The sequence below is a fragment of the Alosa pseudoharengus genome, unplaced genomic scaffold, assembly GCF_046254945.1.
Source record: "Alosa pseudoharengus isolate Yale_2024_CS ecotype anadromous, Long Island Sound unplaced genomic scaffold, YU_APseudo_1.1 YU_APseudo_1.1_scf_10, whole genome shotgun sequence".
Classification (NCBI taxonomy): domain Eukaryota; kingdom Metazoa; phylum Chordata; class Actinopteri; order Clupeiformes; family Clupeidae; genus Alosa; species Alosa pseudoharengus.
The window spans coordinates 40,791,276-40,810,833 of NW_027468565.1; the positions used below are offsets into that span (position 1 = coordinate 40,791,276).

Here is a 19,558-nt window from a genome sequence, read left to right on the forward strand (position 1 = left end):
ATTCCACTGCAGACATTGTCTCATGGAGTGTATGGGAAGTCTCACAATGGTCTCTATCGGCATAACGGCTATTATATTTATTTATTTATTTATTCAACAATATATTATGAATTTCAAGCTGTATGTCTGGAGCCAGCCAGGGCCGGTGACATTTCACTATCTGACATCTTTGCCTTTAGCACTGAAATATACAGAGGCGGGCTTTTGTTCTGTGCATGTATGTGCAATAGGCTGCAAGTCTTCTCCAGGGAGTTGGTTTCAAAACAATGCTCTGTTTCACGCACAGCTGCTGCGTATTAATGTGTACACACACACACAAGCACACGGAGCTCCTTCAGACGCCGTCTTTGCCATCTACAACTCTGAACTGACATTTCCTCCATAGAACAACGGTGTGTAGCCAAATATATATAGCCCCATGGGCATAGGTTAGGCTCGTGGTGGTATTTTTACTCAACGTTCCTTTTTCCCCCAATCTGTTTTGCCAGTTGTTTATTGTTTATTATTGTCTTATTGTTTGTGTGTGTGTAGTGGTTTGGACATGAGCTTGGGTATGTGCCATTAATTCACAATGCTTTGTAGAAATTCATTTTCTACCGAATAAATGCAAATGGGGTTTTGTCTCGTGTCATAGAAATGGCTTACCTTGCTTTTGTGCTCCAATTTCTAACATTTCACTTGTGACTGTAACAGAATTGAAGGTGCGACTGCGATGTGTTATTGCTATTATTTGCCAAAAATATTCCATTAGCTCCGGTCGGCTTTCTCACCTCCCCATCCAATCGCAGAGCTCTGTTTGATGATAATGCGTGTGTTCATCAACCCACCAGCACCACGTCATTAGACACAAGGATCTGCAGCAGTTAGCAGGATGCTACTAGTAGAGCGCTCAGCAGCAGAGTACAGTGCAGGATGGATCACAGCATGGCTGCTTAATATTCACACTCTCAGTAGGGATTAATTGGCCCATCTGGCACTCGTCTAAACAATGGGACAAATATCCTCTTTCTTCCTCAAGTAGCTCATTCCTTTTCATCTTATGTGTCCACTGGACAATAAGAGGATAGACGCAGCAGCAAGACCAGAGAGAGAGGGAGAGAGAGAGAGAGAGGGAGAGAGAGCTACAGACTGCTGTGTAATTTGATCTGTTTTGTTTGCTGGGCTGTCGTAGGCAATAGGCTGTCCCATTTGTCTCACCCTGCTCCTTTTGTCTGCAATCTCAGTTCTCCAGGAGGCTGTTTTGTAGCCTAAGAGAACTGGGGCGATTTTTTGCTTCAAAATGATTGCAGAAGCTAATTACAGTATTTACACCCCAGTGAGGCACTAGTGCGGGTTGGTGCAATACATTTCACTGCTGGCTAGTGGCAGGTGTTTGGGGACTGTGTGCCGCTCGCTTTTGGCACGTTGCGAAGCCTCAGTGGCGGACTGTCGACCTACTTTATCTCTCAGGTGATTAATGTTACCGCGCCTTTCACAAAGGTCACTTCGGCGCGGAGGCATCCCAGGATGCCATTCTGCGGTGGGTTATTTATTGTCGGCTTTGTGCTCAAAAAGTCGCTGTATTCTCAAGGTATCGCTCTCGCTCAATCATGTCTGCCTTGAGCATACAGGCCGGGCGACAGACAAGCCCCAGCGTTTCCTCACTTTCCTCTGCCCACTTGGGGAATCATGGTCTTGACAGGACACCAAGCTGGATGAGTTTCAGAGTGACAGTGTATCATATAAAGGGAAACCCTCTCTTTACTCAGGACATGTAGTGCAGTCTTTACTCAGGACATGTAGTGCAGTCTTTACTCAGGACATGTACAGTAGTGCAGTCTTTACTCAGGACATGTACAGTAGTGCAGTCTTTACTCAGGACATGTAGTGCAGTCTTTACTCAGGACATGTACAGTAGTGCAGTCTTTACTCAGGACATGTACAGTAGTGCAGTTTTTACTCAGGACATGTACAGTAGTGCAGTCTTTACTCAGGACATGTACAGTAGTGCAGTCTTTACTCAGGACATGTAGTGCAGTCCTCACATATTTCTGTTGGTATGTGAAAGAAACGTCATTTAAAGTAGCTGCAATATGAAGAGACACAAAAGCCACTCTCATGCCGTAGCATACGGAGAGGTTGGGTAGCGTATGTAGAGGTTGGGTAGCATATGTAGAGGTTGGGTAGCATATGGAGAGGTTGGGTAGCGTACGGAGAGGTTGAGTAGCATACGGAGAGGTTGGGTAGCGTATGTAGAGGTTGGGTAGCATATGGAGAGGTTGGGTAGCGTACGGAGAGGTTGGGTAGCGTACGGAGAGGTTGGGTAGCGTACGGAGAGGTTGGGTAGCGTATGTAGAGGTTGGGTAGCATATGGAGAGGTTGGGTAGCATATGGAGAGGTTGGGTAGCGTACGGAGAGGTTGGGTAGCGTACAGAGGTTGGATAGCGTACGGAGAGGTTGGGTAGCAGAAGCCGCCCTGCTCATCTCTCAGGCCTGTGCCACCCACAGTGGCAAGTGCACGGGCCATTAAAACGCAGGAAATAAAGTAATGGCTTCCTCCCCAGCAACGCCCTGGCCCAGCTGAAGCCCTATATCAAAAGCTCTGTCAGAGAATTGTGCAAGCTTGAGCAGATTTAGAAACTAGATGACTATCTTCCTATTGCAGCATTACACCAGTGCCCATTCACTGGAGTATTCAATGCCTATTGTTCCTTCCCATCCAATTACTGGGCTAAATGAACCAGAGCTGTGCTCCATAGGCAGGCCAGCTAGCAGGAAGAAATTAAATCCCGTCAGCAAATAGAATGTTGCACTCTGTCCAACTAACCATCAAAGATGATGATGATGCAGGTTCTGCCATAGCATTTAGCATTTAGCAGCCCATCATTCTGTTCTTACCCTTCAATATGTCTCATTAGGTATTTCATGCATTATTGAGCTACATGTTCTCCTAGTCCCTATAATGTGCCGAATATGCTGTATTAGATGTCGTGATTAAGTAACGTAGAGTTAACAAGCTGTGCGTGGTGTGCACAGAGCCTTTTAGTGCAACAGTGTATCGCAAGAATGAATTTGCCAGAGCCACTAATGTAAGCAGGTCTGTTGAAATGTAGCAAGAGATCTGACGTGGAAGTGTCAGGTGTCAGAGGAAGTCATCTCATGGCTGGGGGTATTCCCCTGTGGGGGCAAAGCCATGTAAACCCCACTCTTCATAATGAACCTCCGTAAAGTCAAACTGGACCCAGGGGACGAGTGGCTTAAGACAGCTTTTGCTCTCTGCATACATAGATACTCAGTGCTCTTTCAGAACGGATGAGAACGGCTCTTTTCCTTATGAATCATTGGCAGCCGTCTGGCTCAGATCCCTAGTCTATGAACAAGTTTGGCATTTTCTATATTAACATACACTAGAGAACTCTTTTGAATTGTTGTCTATTTAATCGTTCATTTTTAATGTATATTACAGTAACATACGCTGAAGAACTCTTTTGAATTGTTGTCTATTTAATTGTTCTCTTTTGATGTGGGGCAGTGTTGTTTTGTATGCAGTGCTAACAGGCACCTATCTGCAGTTCTGCTGATCTGTTAAACTCACTTCAGGCAACTAATTGTCAATTTAGCCTGTGAAGGCTGCTTAATACACATCATCTCTGGCATGTACCCTTGAATTCAATTGACCATGTCAGAGAGGCTCTTTGACCCTTCAGTAATTTAAGCCCCTGATGTGGTGACATGAATTGAAAATAATTTTGTTTTCTGCTTTGTAAGTTTGAAATTTGGTTTTCAATTAATATATTCATGATGATTATTTGTGCATCCTCAAATGTCTTAAGGGTGTAAGGACGATAATACATGTTTCATCTGCTCATGATACAAATTCATAACACTTTTGAAGACAAGTGTTTGTGTAATACATGACAAACATTAATAAACAAACAGCACTGGATCTGAAGTGTTTACCATCTATAATGTAATATGGGCACTTGAATCTGTTGTGTTTGTCATTGCCTCTGGTTGCAGTTCTTTCCTAATCCAGCCCATTAGACCCAGAGACATCCATGAGTGTCCTAACCTCTGCCTTCTCCCTGGCAGGTCAATGGGAAGGACCTGTCTCGTGCCAGCCATGAGGAGGCGGTGGAGGCCTTCCGCAGTGCCAAGGACCCCATCGTGGTGCAGGTCCTCAGGCGGAACCCTGTGGCACGACCCCATGGGCCCGCTCAGGAGGTCCAGCTGGTGGACGTGTGCACGCAGACGGAGATCACGTTCGAGCACATCATGGCGTTGGCCAAGCTTCGCCCGGCGACACCGCCCGTGCCTGATATCTGCCCCTTCCTGCTCTCAGACAGGTAGAGTGCACACAAATACAAACTCTACTGGATCACAACTTCTAACACCTACAGTAACTACATGAAGCATTCTGAAGCTGCATTAGAATGGAACACAAAGCACTGTCATGTGACTTCAAACCTGAGAACTGAACATGTAAGCAATTCCCCAGTCTTTAAAAATGAATATTGTATGTAATTCCCCAATCCTTGAAATCATGCACAAAGTCGGAGACTCTTGAAATAGGCACTCATAATTTAAAAAAGGCTTCAGGCACCATCCTGGGGATTCTTGGAAAACAACAAAGAGCCAAAGCACTCCTTTGTTTTTCTCCTCCTTTCTCCTCCTTTCTTCTCTTTTCTTTTTATAAGCCACAGTTATGCATGTTCTCAAATCTATCTCAAAGGAGAGGCAAACTGTGAACAAGATAAAGTTTAGCATGAAATATAAGTGGGTTTCAGCCCAGGGGAAGTCAGCAAGATGACATTAGATATGCAGAGGATTTCCTAGTTGAAGCTGTGAAGTTAATTGAGACTATCTCACAGAAAAGGAGTATTGTAAGTGGGTAATTAAAAGCATACTGTGACCCACAAATAATTAATTGTTTAAAATGTGTCACTTGTCCACTTTAATGGAGTATCCACTGTTGGCTTTTATCTGTTTGGCTGACAGTATGTTTTTTCTTTGACCTAATTGTGTTGGATATTCTTAAACACTTCAAACCTTTAATAGGTTCAGATCAAACAAAATTAAATTGAGTTTCAGAGTAGCATTCCTCCAGGCCTGAGGCTAAGTGCTGTATTTGGAGGTAATGTCTAGCAGTTTTATTTTTCAATCTCTGAAGCCATCCCAGGGACATCTTAATCGTTGCCGTTTGGCATAACCATTTGGCTTAACAGAGGGTTTACGGGGTGATTCAAATCAAATGGACTAATAAAAAGAACCAACATGGCGCTTCATTGTTTGGAAATATACTCTTCGCCCGAGGACCAGAAACAAATGTAATCAACGTGTCCCATAAAACACACACATTTTTGAGTCTTCATCTGTGTTCAGGTGCCACAGCCTAGACAGGACTCGTTTTACAGTTGCAACAAATGTCAGTCGTTCCCCTTGTTGGAGCACAGATCATAAAACTATGTAATTGTATTCTATTTAGACCCACATGTCCCGAAGAAAGCATAATATGCCATATTGTAGCCCCAAAAAATAAACCATTTTGACATTTACACGAGCAGCTTTATTGGTGGACTGGGTTATTTTTCAAGTAATATAAATCCATATGTGGCTCTCTTTGGGCGGATGCCTTTATATGCCACAATGTCAGCATAACGCACATCAGGGATTATTCTTTCCTCTGCTTGAGATTCATAAACAATACATCACATTTCCGCAGTAAAGGCAGGATTCATCGGTGGGTGAAAACAATGCCTGTGTGTAGTCTTCAGAAGGTTGGAAACAATCTTCAGCGAGGCGGTTCAGCGCTTAATCAGACATAGCTTGATCACCCTCATGACATCCTTCCTGAAAGCACATGACAGATCCTTTATTCTTTAGACTGTGTGGGTGTGTCTGCACATGTTTGTTTGTCTGTGTTTTTGTGTCTGTGCATGTCCGTGTGTGTGTGTGTGTGCGTGTGAGTGTGTGTGTGTCTGTGCGTGTCCGTGTGTGTGTGCGTGTGAGTGTGCGTGTGCGTGTGCATGTGTGCGTGTGTGTGTGTGTGGCGTGTACAAGAACAAATAGAAAGTGGGATGAAGAGGAGCAGCCCTCTAAACCATCACTGTCCATCATTATCTTTCATCATCCGTCCTCTCTCTCTCTCTCTCTCTCTCTCTCTCTCTCTCTCTCTCTCTCCGTCTCTCCTCCCAGTTGCCAGTCTCTGCACACCGTGGGGCAGGAGTACTACGATGGCTCTGCGTACCTCTCAAACGTGGCGGCAGGCGTCGAGAGGATGGATGACTTTGAGTACGAGGTACGACTCCAGCGGCCACTTCCCCCAACCCTCTCCCCCTCTCCTCTCCTCTCCTCTCCCCCTCTCCTGTCTTCTCTCTCTCCCCCTCTCCATTCCTCTCCCCCTCTCCTGTCTTCTCTCTCTCCCCTCTCCTCTCCTCTCCTCTCCTCTCCCTCTCTCCTCTCCTCTGTCAGCTTTATTAATAACGCTTGACATCCCTCTCCACGTGGCATCCACATAATTGACCCCCCCCCCACACACACACATGGAGAGGGCTCCTGCTTATAATTGACTCCACAGGCCAGGCATGTCCCCAAAGGCTGTGGCTGATGGATGAGGGGTCACGGCCAGGACTCCATATCAGTGCCGAGCAAATTTGTGAAGTGTTGGTGTGGCATGATGAGGTGAGCTGAGGGCCCTCTGACCACTGGGCCCCCCTGCTCTGGTCTGTATATGTCGTCCCCTTGGTCTGCCCTGGCTGTATTGATTGCCTTGTTTCATATGACGATATCATCAATTAAGCAGCGCTGATATCACTTATCATCCAGACGTTCGTCACAGTGGAGACAGTCCATCAAGGCAGAGTCCATCCATCACTGTGCACCCCTTTCCTTTCGGGTGCCTGTTAGGTGCAAGAGGTAGCATTGGGAAGATGAACAGTGGCACTCCTCTGGGAAGCCCAGCGGAAAGATCCCCCACTTGCATCTTCATTTGCGCCGAGTTAACTCACCGATGCCGACGCTGGCACGGGGCTACTCTGACAGATGATATCATTAGTCGGCGTAGTCGGCTCTCTCTCTCTCCACACCCCAGTACGGCCTTTTTGTGACGGATGCGTGCTGATTACCTCTTTCTCTTTCGCTTTTGTTTCATTTGAATTCCCCCTCCACCCGCGCGCCCTCACACTCCTCCACCCGCGCGCCATCACACTCCTCCACCCGCGCGCCCTCACACTCCTCCACCTCCACCCGCGCGCCCTCACACTCCTCCACCTGCGCGCCCTCACACTCCTCCACCTCCACCCAGGCGCCCTCACACTCCTCCACCCGCGCGCCCTCACACTCCTCCACCCGCGCGCCCTCACACTCCTCCACCTCCACCCGCGCGCCCTCACACTCCTCCACCCGCGCGCCCTCACACTCCTCCACCTCCACCCAGGCGCCCTCACACTCCTCCACCCGCGCGCCCTCACACTCCTCCACCTCCACCCAGGCGCCCTCACACTCCTCCACCCGCGCGCCCTCACACTCCTCCACCCGCGCGCCCTCACACTCCTCCATCCAGGCGCCCTCACACTCCTCCACCCAGGCGCCCTCACACTCCTCCACCCGCGCGCCCTCACACTCCTCCACCCAGGCGCCCTCACACTCCTCCACCCAGGCGCCCTCACACTCCTCCACCCGCGCGCCCTCACACTCCTCCACCCAGGCGCCCTCACACTCCTCCACCTCCACCCAGGCGCCCTCACACTCCTCCACCCGCGCGCCCTCACACTCCTCCACCTCCACCCAGGCGCCCTCACACTCCTCCACCCGCGCGCCCTCACACTCCTCCACCCGCGCGCCCTCACACTCCTCCACCCGCGCGCCCTCACACTCCTCTCCCTCTGAGGAGATTTGCACATCCGCCTGCGTTTGTCTGGCATTAAGTCGGCACCAATGTAATATATTAAACGGGCGCGGCATGCCTCATTTCTATTAACTAATCTCGTTACATTGTGTTTGCTCTTTTTATTTCATGCATGGAGGGCTGTGCTATCCACCCCCCCCCCCCCCAACCCCCTCAACACGACTCCATTTACTATACAAAGACAAAGAGTATTTATATACGTCAATAGAGCCTCCCAACATTCCCACAGTTCCCACAGAGCGCAGTACTGCAAACTGACATGAGGGGAGGGGAAGAATTGTCAAGACAAGATGAAAGAAGAGTGGAGGAGAGTGCCACTGCTAACACTCAAATCACTTCATTGTCACCGTTTTTATGCAATGGGAAAGCCTACATTCACTCACTTCCTTTAATTATGTGAAGTACCAATGGAGGTGTTCTGGGAGCTGTCACATGTGACTGCTATCAGAGGCTTACTTCATCCCTGAATGTCTCTCCATCCACTTCAAGTGTTTTTTTTGTTTTGTGTGTGTGTGTGTGTGTGTGTGTGTGTGTGTGTGTGTGTGTGCATGTGTGTGTGTGTGTGTGTGTGTGTGTGTGTGTGTGTATCAGCATGGTTGTGCATTGGCTCTGCCTCCCCATCATTATCCACAGTCTCTCTTTTGAAGCTGATTTTTCAATTACCGGCAATCAAAGGCACGATTATTATGACAGTACCCTGCGCACGCTGACGGTGGGCGGCCATCTTGGCTAATCACGCCATCGCAGTCGTTAATTTACTGTCAGCCTCCACTCTCCTGCTGCCGATGCAATCTCCCGCCTGAGAGGCCAAGAGCTCGCCCGTAAAATGGAATATCTGGTGTGTGTGTGTGTGTGTGTGTGTATGGGGGGGGGGGGGGGGGGTGCTTCAGCTTTAACAGCTCCTGCCTGCCTCAGAGAGAGAAGATGTTGAGCATGTCAGATAGACAGTAGAGAACTCGATCAAGATACTTCATCACTGCTGTGCAACTACTAATATATTAATACCCAACACTCAAGGAATAAGGCAGGAAAAGACTCCTTCTCTTTGAGATTCATACCCAACACTAAATGAATAAGGCAGTAAAAAGACTCCCTCTCTTTAAGATTTTACTGCTCTGGTGCTGCCATTTGTTTGCATTGCTAATTGCTCTGTTGCATTGCTCTTGCATTGCTAATTGCTCTGTAATATCTGCTGTCCGGACTTTCCAAGGCAATGAATTGCCTCTCGTAAAGACTTTTATTTTTTGACTGCAGTGTATTGTAATTTTAAATAGCCAGCTGTTCACCGTCTGCAATGTTGTATCATATTTCATGTAATTAATATGAATATGATAAACATCAACAGAGAATTAGGTAGTGATTACACCTTGACACTGTTCTTCCAGCAGCTTTTACTGTGGCTTTCCTTCATCTTGTTATTGGAGGTGTTGTTTCACTGTGGTTTGCCTTCATCTTGTTATTGGAGGTGTTTTTTGGGATGTTCATCTTGTTATTGGAGGTGTTGTTTGGGATGTTCATCTTGTTATTGGAGGTGTTGTTTGAGATGTTCATCTTGTTATTGGAGGTGTTGTTTCACTGTGGCTTGCCTTCATCTTGTTATTGGAGGTGTTGTTTGGGATGTTCATCTTGTTATTGGAGGTGTTGTTTCACTGTGGCTTGCCTTCATCTTGTTATTGGAGGTGTTGTTTGGGATGTTCATCTTGTTATTGGAGGTGTTGCCTTCATCTTGTTATTGGAGGTGTTGTTTGGGATGTTCATCTTGTTATTGGATGTGTTGTTTGGGATGTTCATCTTGTTATTGGAGGTGTTGCCTTCATCTTGTTATTGGAGGTGTTGTTTGGGATGTTCATCTTGTTATTGGAGGTGTTGCCTTCATCTTGTTATTGGAGGTGTTGTTTGGGATGTTCATCTTGTTATTGGAGGTGTTGTTTCACTGTGGCTTGCCTTCAGGTGTTGTTTCACTGTGGCTTGCCTTGTTATTGGAGGTGTTGTTTGGGATGTTCATCTTGTTATTGGAGGTGTTGTTTGGGATGTTCATCTTGTTATTGGAGGTGTTGTTTGGGATGTTCATCTTGTTATTGGAGGTGTTGCCTTCATCTTGTTATTGGAGGTGTTGCCTTCATCTTGTTATTGGAGGTGTTGTTTGGGATGTTCATCTTGTTATTGGAGGTGTTGTTTGGGATGTTCATCTTGTTATTGGAGGTTGTTTCACTGTGGCTTGCCTTCATCTTGTTATTGGAGGTGTTGTTTGGGATGTTCATCTTGTTATTGGAGGTGTTGTTTGGGATGTTCATCTTGTTATTGGAGGTGTTGTTTGGGATGTTCATCTTGTTATTGGAGGTGTTGCCTTCATCTTGTTATTGGAGGTGTTGCCTTCATCTTGTTATTGGAGGTGTTGTTTGGGATGTTCATCTTGTTATTGGAGGTGTTGTTTGGGATGTTCATCTTGTTATTGGAGGTGTTGTTTGGGATGTTCATCTTGTTATTGGAGGTGTTGTTTGGGATGTTCATCTTGTTATTGGAGGTGTTGCCTTCATCTTGTTATTGGAGGTGTTGCCTTCATCTTGTTATTGGAGGTGTTGTTTGGGATGTTCATCTTGTTATTGGAGGTGTTGTTTGGGATGTTCATCTTGTTATTGGAGGTTGTTTCACTGTGGCTTGCCTTCATCTTGTTATTGGAGGTGTTGTTTGGGATGTTCATCTTGTTATTGGAGGTGTTGTTTGGGATGTTCATCTTGTTATTGGAGGTGTTGTTTGGGATGTTCATCTTGTTATTGGAGGTGTTGCCTTCATCTTGTTATTGGAGGTGTTGCCTTCATCTTGTTATTGGAGGTGTTGTTTGGGATGTTCATCTTGTTATTGGAGGTGTTGTTTGGGATGTTCATCTTGTTATTGGAGGTGTTGTTTGGGATGTGCATCTTGTTATTGGAGGTGTTGTTTGGGATGTTCATCTTGTTATTGGAGGTGTTGTTTGGGATGTTCATCTTGTTATTGGAGGTGTTGTTTGGGATGTTCATCTTGTTATTGGAGGTGTTGTTTCACTGTGGCTTGCCTTCATCTTGTTATTGGAGGTGTTGTTTGGGATGTTCATCTTGTTATTGGAGGTGTTGTTTGGGATGTGCATCTTGTTATTGGAGGTGTTGTTTGGGATGTTCATCTTGTTATTGGAGGTGTTGTTTGGGATGTTCATCTTGTTATTGGAGGTGATGTTTGTTGTTGTTTGTTGTTTGGGATGTCCGTGGTGGTGTTGGCGGTGTGGCTGCAGTTTTGCCTCAACTGTGTCTGTCCACTTCACCTGTGTGTGCTGTGTGTGTGTGTGTGTGTGTGTGTGTGTGAGATTGGCTGTGACAGGGCCGAGCTCACGCTACTGTAGCTCCACACACACACTCAATTAAAGATGTCAGGTGGAGTGTGTAAAAAAAAACAAGATGAGAAAAGCCTGACAGCGTGGGTTCCCCTCTATGTACTTTCTTCCTCTTCCTTTGGTATTTGTCCCCCTTTTCTAGCTCCCAGCCCAGAGAGTAAATTACCCCCCCCCCCAGGTGGCCTCCTCCCTCGGCCTCGTTTGCCTGTCTTCTCCACCTTCCTCTTTGTTCCTGACTCGTCTCGTCGACGTGTGTTAACCAGCCGGCCCGCAGATGCCACGAAGGAAATGACCTCGTCGATCTCTCCCCTAGAGGCCCGTCAGGGTTCCCCCAGGCCAGGCCCCACCTGCCGAGCAGCGACGGGGCCAGACATGCCTGTGAAGGACCCACGCACTGCCCCCAATGTGTGGAAACAAACACCTTTTCTAATCTCTCGTTGTGTCAGTCGTCTCCAGCCATGGCGGTTGGGCTGCGGAGATAGCATAGCATAGCATAGCATAGCATGGAACTTCCCCCTTTATGTGAAGAGAGGAGTCCTGTGGCACATTTTCTATTATGTTGAGATGTCAGGAATGACCTGAAGTGTGATCACACCGCACACCAAGTTATAATCCAGGCAGCAATGCATAATAGAGTTTAACTCCGCATTCAAAACAAATCTCGCAAAGCCCCTAAGCCCCATTCGGGGACAGCTGATGAATATTTCATGGGTGTTTTCTTTGGTTACTGCAGAGAGGGCCCGCTGACCGAATTAAATCAGTGATTATTAGCATAATTACGGACGTATTTACAGAATAAGCATGCATTTTAATGAGAGAGCGGATGGGAATGCCCAAAAGTTGAATCAAGTTATCAAAGTACCTGCAAAGTTACAGCATTAGCAGGTGTACTACCTTAGGGCTTGTTTGCACAGCATTAGCAGGTGTGCTACCTTAGCAAAGTTACAGCATTAGCAGGTGTACTACCTTAGCAAAGTTATAGCATTAGCAGGTGTACTACCTTAGGGCTTGTTTGCACAGCATTAGCAGGTGTACTACCTTAGGGCTTGTTTGCACAGCATTAGCAGGTGTACTACCTTAGCAAATTTAGCGCATTAGCAGATGTACTACCTTAGCAAAGTTACAGCATTAGCAGGTGTACTACCTTAGCAAAGTTACAGCATTAGCAGGTGTACTACCTTAGGGCTTGTTTGCACAGCATTAGCAGGTGTACTACCTTAGGGCTTGTTTGCACAGCATTAGCAGGTGTACTACCTTAGGGCTTGTTTGCATTCACCGCAGTTACTGGCTACAATTAAAACATCAACTAACACATTAAAAGTGCAAAAGTGGGGTTCATTAAAAGGGCATTAATGGGATCATTTTGTTTCTAAGCCATTCCCTGCCCTGACGTCTAGCCAACGGCAACAAACCAGTAAGAGTCTGTGTGTGTGTGTGTGTGTGTGTGTGTGTGTGCAGGAGGTTGAGCTGTGTCGGCTGGTCAGTCAGGAGAAACTTGGCCTGACGCTGTGCTACAGGACAGATGATGAGGACGACAACGCTATCTACGTCAGTGAGGTGAGAAACTCACATGCAGATCCACTGCCTAGACCACAGGACTCTGGAATCACTGGAGAAGATGGTTATGATGTGGTGGTTATGATGTGGTGGTTATGATGGAGTCTTTGACAGACAGAAAGAATTAAAGAGAGTCTAGCTAAAAGCATATATATTAAAGTCTAGCTAAAAGCATATATATTAAAGAGAGTCTAGCTAAAAGCATATATATTTATTGTCAGCCTTGAAGTGTCAATTAGTGTCTGTGTGTCTTGCTTGGAGGGTGGCCCTTCATGCCAAGAATATTAAATATATAAATGTTCAATAATTCTTCTGAAATGCAGAAGTTTACAAACTAAAGCCCTCACAAGCAGCGCTATTTTTAGCAGCACTGATGAAATCAAATGGTAATTCCCCTCATTAAATGTGTACGCCTGTGTGTTGTATTACACAGCAAGTCAGTTTGAGTGGTGCTAAGCAGAGGAGTGGCTTAGCATGATGAAAATATCTGCTTTTCCTCATAATGGAACTGAATGCTGAGCTTTGATGTGTCAATGTACCTTTTTGACAGTATTTAAATATGCCGTCACTGTACTGAAATATGCCTAAATATGTTTTGGCATTTGATTTATTTTTTTTTCTTTACCATTACTAGATACTTGCATGAATATGTATGTGTTTGAAAATATGTATTTCTCCATGGGGAAGAATATTAAGAGGGAAAATATTAGGATTGAAACCATCCTTCTCATAAGTAGCAACACTCATTATATCGTGCACTGATGATGAATAATGAAAATGTTTTGATGACCGCTTTTGATGACCGCTTTTGATGACCGATTTTGTCGCCTGGTGCGCTATCAGTCTAAGAGTCTTCTCTTTCGCTTGTCAAAAACACAGAGTGCTATCCTCACCCCACCCTAGCCTGCTCTCCAAGTCAGCTAAATCAGCTCTGAGCGCCGCAGTTTGGCTACAGGGACATGCTCAGCATATTGATATTCGTCATGAATGAGTGGTTATAGGCTCATTAATATGCGTCTCTGCACAGACTGCCTCTTTAGTTATTGCACCCTGCCATGCTATTGACAACTTTCAATGGAAAACTTAACAAACAGCATAAAATGAGTTGGAAAATAACTTATTCCAAGTAAATACTTTCAAATATGATTATTCCCTTATTTGCTTTGAATAGGACGAGGTGCCCTAACCACTGCATGTCTCTACCCGTCCAGAGCAGCGCTGGTGATGTTATATAGATACAGTTAATGATGTAGCCGCAGACAAACAAGCCTCTCCATTGACTGGATGGCAGCAGACACGCGGATCATTATTTGACTGCAAACTGCCGATTCCTCTTCCTGGCTCGGCAGCACGTCACTTTAAGTGAGTGGGCACAGTGAAGGGTCGGGGTTTATGAAGACGGAACATTCCGACACCAAGTGATCTCAGGAGATCTCCTCCGACAGGACAGAGTGAAACAAATGACCTTAGACAGCAATTGATTGGCCAGTGAAGGATGGGCCAGCCCCTTCACTCAGTAGCATTAATCACAAAAGAGCGCCACATGCTTCAGCTTCCTGTCGGTGGGCCGAGCCAATCATGGCTCCTGATTTCGAAAGCTGAATGGCCCAGGGAAATCAGAGACAGCAAAATAAAACAACCTATTCAAATGCAACACCACTTTATAATGACTTTGTTATCTATGCAGGATAAAGAATTTACCCTGAACCTCATCCATTTTGTTAACTGGTACCAGAGAGGATCAAATGAATTTGAATACCCAGGGGAATCAGATTAATAATGCTTGTACAAAGCAAGTGTATGTGTAGATGACCATCAGCCCACAGTCATTAATCGTGTCTGATATCTTTAGGGGAGCTGACTTTCAGTTAGCATTGAAAAAAGTGTATATCCATGTAGGGTATCGTGTACTAGATCCAGTATGATATGAAGATGTTTACAGGCTAACTGTTTATAGGCCACAGAGTTACTCTGTAAAAGTAATTTCCCTTGAACTTAGGGTGGCCACACGTCTGGTTTGCGGCCCAAACAATCTGATTTTATAGATTATGTGTGTGTGTGTGTGTGTGTGTGTGTGTGTGTGTGTGTGTGTGTGTGTGTCCGTTGTCTAGCCAGACGTCTAAGGGGACACCTGATCGTCTAGCTTTTGTCATCTGTCAGATTTGTATCGTAAAAGCTCAGGTTCAGTCACTTTCTTCAATACACGTGAGATCATATGAGTTGACTTGGAGTGTTGTCCAAGACAGCGGCATTTTAAGCCTCCGTGAAATTCTGAACACAACATACATGTAGGCCCAACACAACATAGGCCCAACACAACATAGGCCCAACACAACATAGGCCCTACATAACATAGGCCCAACACAAAGTGGAGAGACAGTAAACACATTATACCGCTTATTATACGACGTCTTAATAGTAGAAAGGAAACTTTGCACAGTATCTCTTTTTCAATTATTTTCTTACTGTTTTGTGACAAAATTGTCCTCTTTTAACAGTCATGGCAGTGGTCACCCTACTTCAACAAGACATCTCAAAACACATTCACACAATGTACTCCATTCTCTCTCTCTCTCTCTCTCTCTCTCTCTCTCTCTCTCTCTCTCAGGTTGGTCCAAACAGCATTGCCGCCAGAGATGGACGCATTCGAGAAGGGGACCGCATCTTACAGGTGCAGTACACCCAGAATCCGTCCCTTCGCTCTCATTACCACCGACACCAAAACCTCCTTCATTTTCGGAGAGCCGCCGTCGTCTTGTGGCGAGTGGGCCCCATTCATTTTTAATGGCTGAACATTAAGTGAAGAAGCAGCCCCCTCAGTGGCGGTTAGGGGATAATCCCCCCCCCCCACTCCCCCTGTTTTACCCCCCCGCGTCAGCAGCCAGGGGAGCCGCGGGGGGTTGCGGGGTTTTTATGACCCCAGTTTAGAGGCGCTTGGTGCAGCGGATGAGGCCCCCCGAGGGGCTGGAGAAGGGGGGGGGGGGGGGGGATTACCCTGAGGAGAGATTCTGTAGTCTGCACTCATGAGAGATAGTGGCCTCCAATCTGGAGAGGCACGCAGGAGGGAGAGCGGCTGCGATGTTGACTGTTGTGCAGACGCGTTCAAGTGAGCACGCTTTTGGGACTTGGCACACTATGAAGATGTATAAAAGTTGCCTTATTTAAAGATTCCTGCGGTCTCTGGACTATTTTCTGAAAATTACATTGTTCTTTAGCCAGCTAATGTTGTGAACAGTGGGGATAGTTTTAGACGTTATTGTTGCTGAGGTTTGCATGTTGCATTGGACACAATATGCAAAGTGAGAGAATAAATGACAGCTACTGTCATAAAAGCCTTTGTTTCCAGTTTTAACCAGGAATGGTACACTGGGACTAAAAGGCAGCAAAGCCAGTGAGTCTGATGAGGCACTGGGAGGGAGCATGTTTAATAACAGCTTTGGCAGATGGCATAGTACCAGAAAAGAACGCTGGATTCCAAGGGTCCACCAGGGTCCAGCATAGACAGGATATGATGCATTTGAGGCGTGAGAGGGTCCAGCATAGACAGGATATGATGCATTTGAGGCGTGAGAGGACACCTGCAGGCAGACGATGTCTGAAAGAATGAAATGTTTCCGCTGTTTCACACCGACAGGTAGCAGAGGGCCCTTCATTTGGGGGCACGTGTAGTGCAAAGACGTCCCTAAGAAGCGATATCGCGCGGCTGACCAGTGGAACTTGGCCCGTGCCTCAGGGAGATAATGTGAAGCGCGGGCGCTAATTGTTGGCACGAGCGTGTGGTGCGTGACTGACTGGACGAGTGCTGGGTCCGCCGGTCGGCCAGTGCTGGGCACTTTTATCCTCCAGTGACAGTCCCATTACTCTCCCTGGAAAAAGATGAACACCACCTGTCAGCGGCCAGTTAATTGTGTGGCCAGATCTATATGCGTTGCCAGGACGCGTGCAGGACGCCAGTCTCCACTGTCCAAGGTGCACATCCCAGCAGTAATCACTGGCCTGTTGTCCTGCTTCCTCTCCAAGTGTGTAATTGAGTGAAGGTGGAAGGAAGATGGGAAATGAAAAAGGCAAAGTAGTGTGAATAGCATCGTGTTATAGTGTGTGTGTGTGTGTGTGTGTGCGTTATAGTGTGTGTGTGTGTGTGTGTGTCTGTGTGTGTGTGTGTGTGTCTGTGTGTTTGTTAAGTGTGTGTGTGTGTTACGTTTGTGTAAGTGTGTGTTTGAGAGAGAGTAGAGGGGGAGAAAATGGCAGTTTATCTCTGTACCCTCCATGGCATGCGGCAGTGTGTTCCTTTTCAAGCCACAAATAGATAATCACCCACATGTGTAGCTACTAGCTAGCGCTGCAGCAAGTCTCTCTCTCTCTCTCTCTCCCTCTCTCCCTCTCTCTCTCTCTCTCTCTCTCTCTCTCTCTCCCACATGTGTAGCTACCGCTGCAGCAAGTCTCTCTCTCTCTCTCCCTCTCCCACATGTGTAGCTACTAGGGGTGTGAATCTCTCATGTAAAAGACGATACGATTCGCATCTAGATACATGGGCACGATTCGATACAAGAAAATATACATGTTTATAAAAAACGATTCAGTACGATTCGATGCGATGCGATTCGATGCAATTCGATGCAGTTCAAGAATGGAAAGCATTCTGAAAGATTTTTTATAATTTGCTCAAGGTGCACATTCATTTTATATTATCAATTATCATGGTCATGGTTGTCAATTAGGCAACAAAATGTGTGAATATGATTATCTAAACTGAGGTTTGTTTCATATACTGTATTGAAATGAAAAAAGAATAGTCTACATTTCAGTCAAGCACAGCAGCCAAATACAACATAAAAATACATTTTTATAGACTTTAAAGAGTTTTATAGAGTTATATCTGATTGTTTTCATGGAGCTGTAGCCTTGTTGAGGTAAGACAACGCCGAAATAAAATAAAACAGTGCTTAAGACACTCTTGGCCTTTTCTCATATAGGCCTAGCCTACCCTACAAGAATAAAATAGGCCTACAAATCAATGAACTCTCTGGGCTTATTTTGTTCCAACAGTAGACCTAATGCAGAAACCTAAAATGCCACAAGTCTGAGTGAATATGAACAAAATCATTGGCTAATAATTTATGCATCGTTTTAGCAGCAAGGGCCAAATTATTATTTAACATTAAGGAAATCCCTTCATCAAAGGTAAGGCTACTCTACAGACTATCGTTGCTGTTTAGGAATGCTATAAGTGCTTAATTTCGCGCTGGATTTCGAAAAACAAAAGCCGACCGAGTGCAAGTTGTCACATGGTTAAGTTGCAATAGATGTATGGGTAATGAGGTCATTTGACAACTTTGGGCAATGAATGTAACCAAAAATGAACTGCATTACCCACAATTCCGTGCCACGTATAGTTTCAAAACCGGAAGTGGGATGAACGCGCTGCTTGGAACGTAAATGAGTCTGAGCGAGCAGAAAAGGTTGTGCACCGATTCATAACAAGTAAATCGATATAACGACCGGTTCATTTCAGTTTTTTTCCGATACGGGGCTTCACGTATCGATGTAGCCGTATCTTACACGTTAAAAACGGATACCGATACGTATCGGTTAATCTTTACACCCTTAGTAGCTACCGCTGCAGCAAGTCTCTCTCTCTCTCTCTCTCTCTCTCTCTCTCTCTCTCTCTCCCTCCCTCTCACTCTCTCTCTCCCTCTCCCTCTCTCTCTCTTTCTCTCCCTCTCTCTTTCTCTCTCTCTCCCTCTCACTCTCTCTCTCTTTCTTTCCCTCTCTCTCTCTCCCTCTCACTCTCTCTCTCCCTCTCTCTCTCTCTCTCTCTCTCTCTCTCTCTCTCCCTCTCAATTAAATTCAATTTTTCAATTCAAATAAGCTTTATTGACATGACAAGAGTGCTTGTGTTGTCAAAGCATGTATACAGATTCAGTACATAAATATACGATAAACAAAACAATGTTGATTAAATAATAATAATAAATAAATTATATTAAGAAAGAATATTAATTTAATAAAAAAGAATAATGAATGATGATAATAATAAAATAATAATAATAATAATAAAAAAAAAAAGTTAAAAAAAAAAGTAAAAAAAAAAAAAATTGAGACTAGGTTTAGATTTCTGCTCTTTGTCCATTATGTGTTTTCTCTGAGTTTGTGGCACTTAAGCACAAACTGTGCAGAGAGCTGTAGGGATTGTTCTTCCTCACCTAGGAGGGTTTTCATTTTTGAATTGTCGTCTAGACCTTTAAATTGTGGGTTTTTTTCTAGAAATTTAGGGTAAAAAGAATTTCTCAGTGGAGTATATTTGGTGGACCTCAGAAGGAAGTGTTTTTCATCTTCAATCTCCATGAGGTCACAGTGGGAGCAAATTCTTTGGTGTCTCTCTTGCCAGGATCTTTTATGCCGTCCAGTTTCAATTTGCAATTTATGGTCGCCCAATCTGTATTTTGTTAGGTAGCGACTTTGTGGTTGTTTTAATTTAATCAGATAATTTGCTAGTTCGTATTTTCGGTTTAATCTAAGGTAACAATTCATTTTCTTATTATGTTGGGCGTCTTCTAACCATTGGGAAATGTAGGCGTTTTTGTTGTTATTGTGGATTTCTTTTAGTAGTATTGGTTTTGTATCACTAATGTCATTGTCGTTTATAATCAAATTTAAGAGGTTGTCTTTATCTGGTTCTGCTGAATTTTCAAGTAGCGCTTTGTGGTTTCGATTTTGAGGGTCTGAACATTTTAAGTGCATCCAGAATTTTA

General features: G+C 45.2%; 1 protein-coding gene across 1 annotated transcript in view; it reads left to right on the forward strand.

The window, feature by feature from the left end:
• Positions 1-4,153: 4,153 nt before the first annotated feature.
• Positions 4,154-19,558, forward strand: part of LOC143109362 (PDZ domain-containing RING finger protein 4-like) — a 21,278-nt gene continuing 5,873 nt past the window's right edge. The window contains exons 1-4 of the mRNA XM_076272078.1: positions 4,154-4,325; positions 6,175-6,277; positions 12,708-12,806; positions 15,415-15,477. Coding sequence (XP_076128193.1) covers positions 4,255-4,325; positions 6,175-6,277; positions 12,708-12,806; positions 15,415-15,477 — 336 coding nt within the window. The 5' untranslated portion in view covers positions 4,154-4,254. The remainder of the gene's footprint in view (positions 4,326-6,174; positions 6,278-12,707; positions 12,807-15,414; positions 15,478-19,558) is intronic.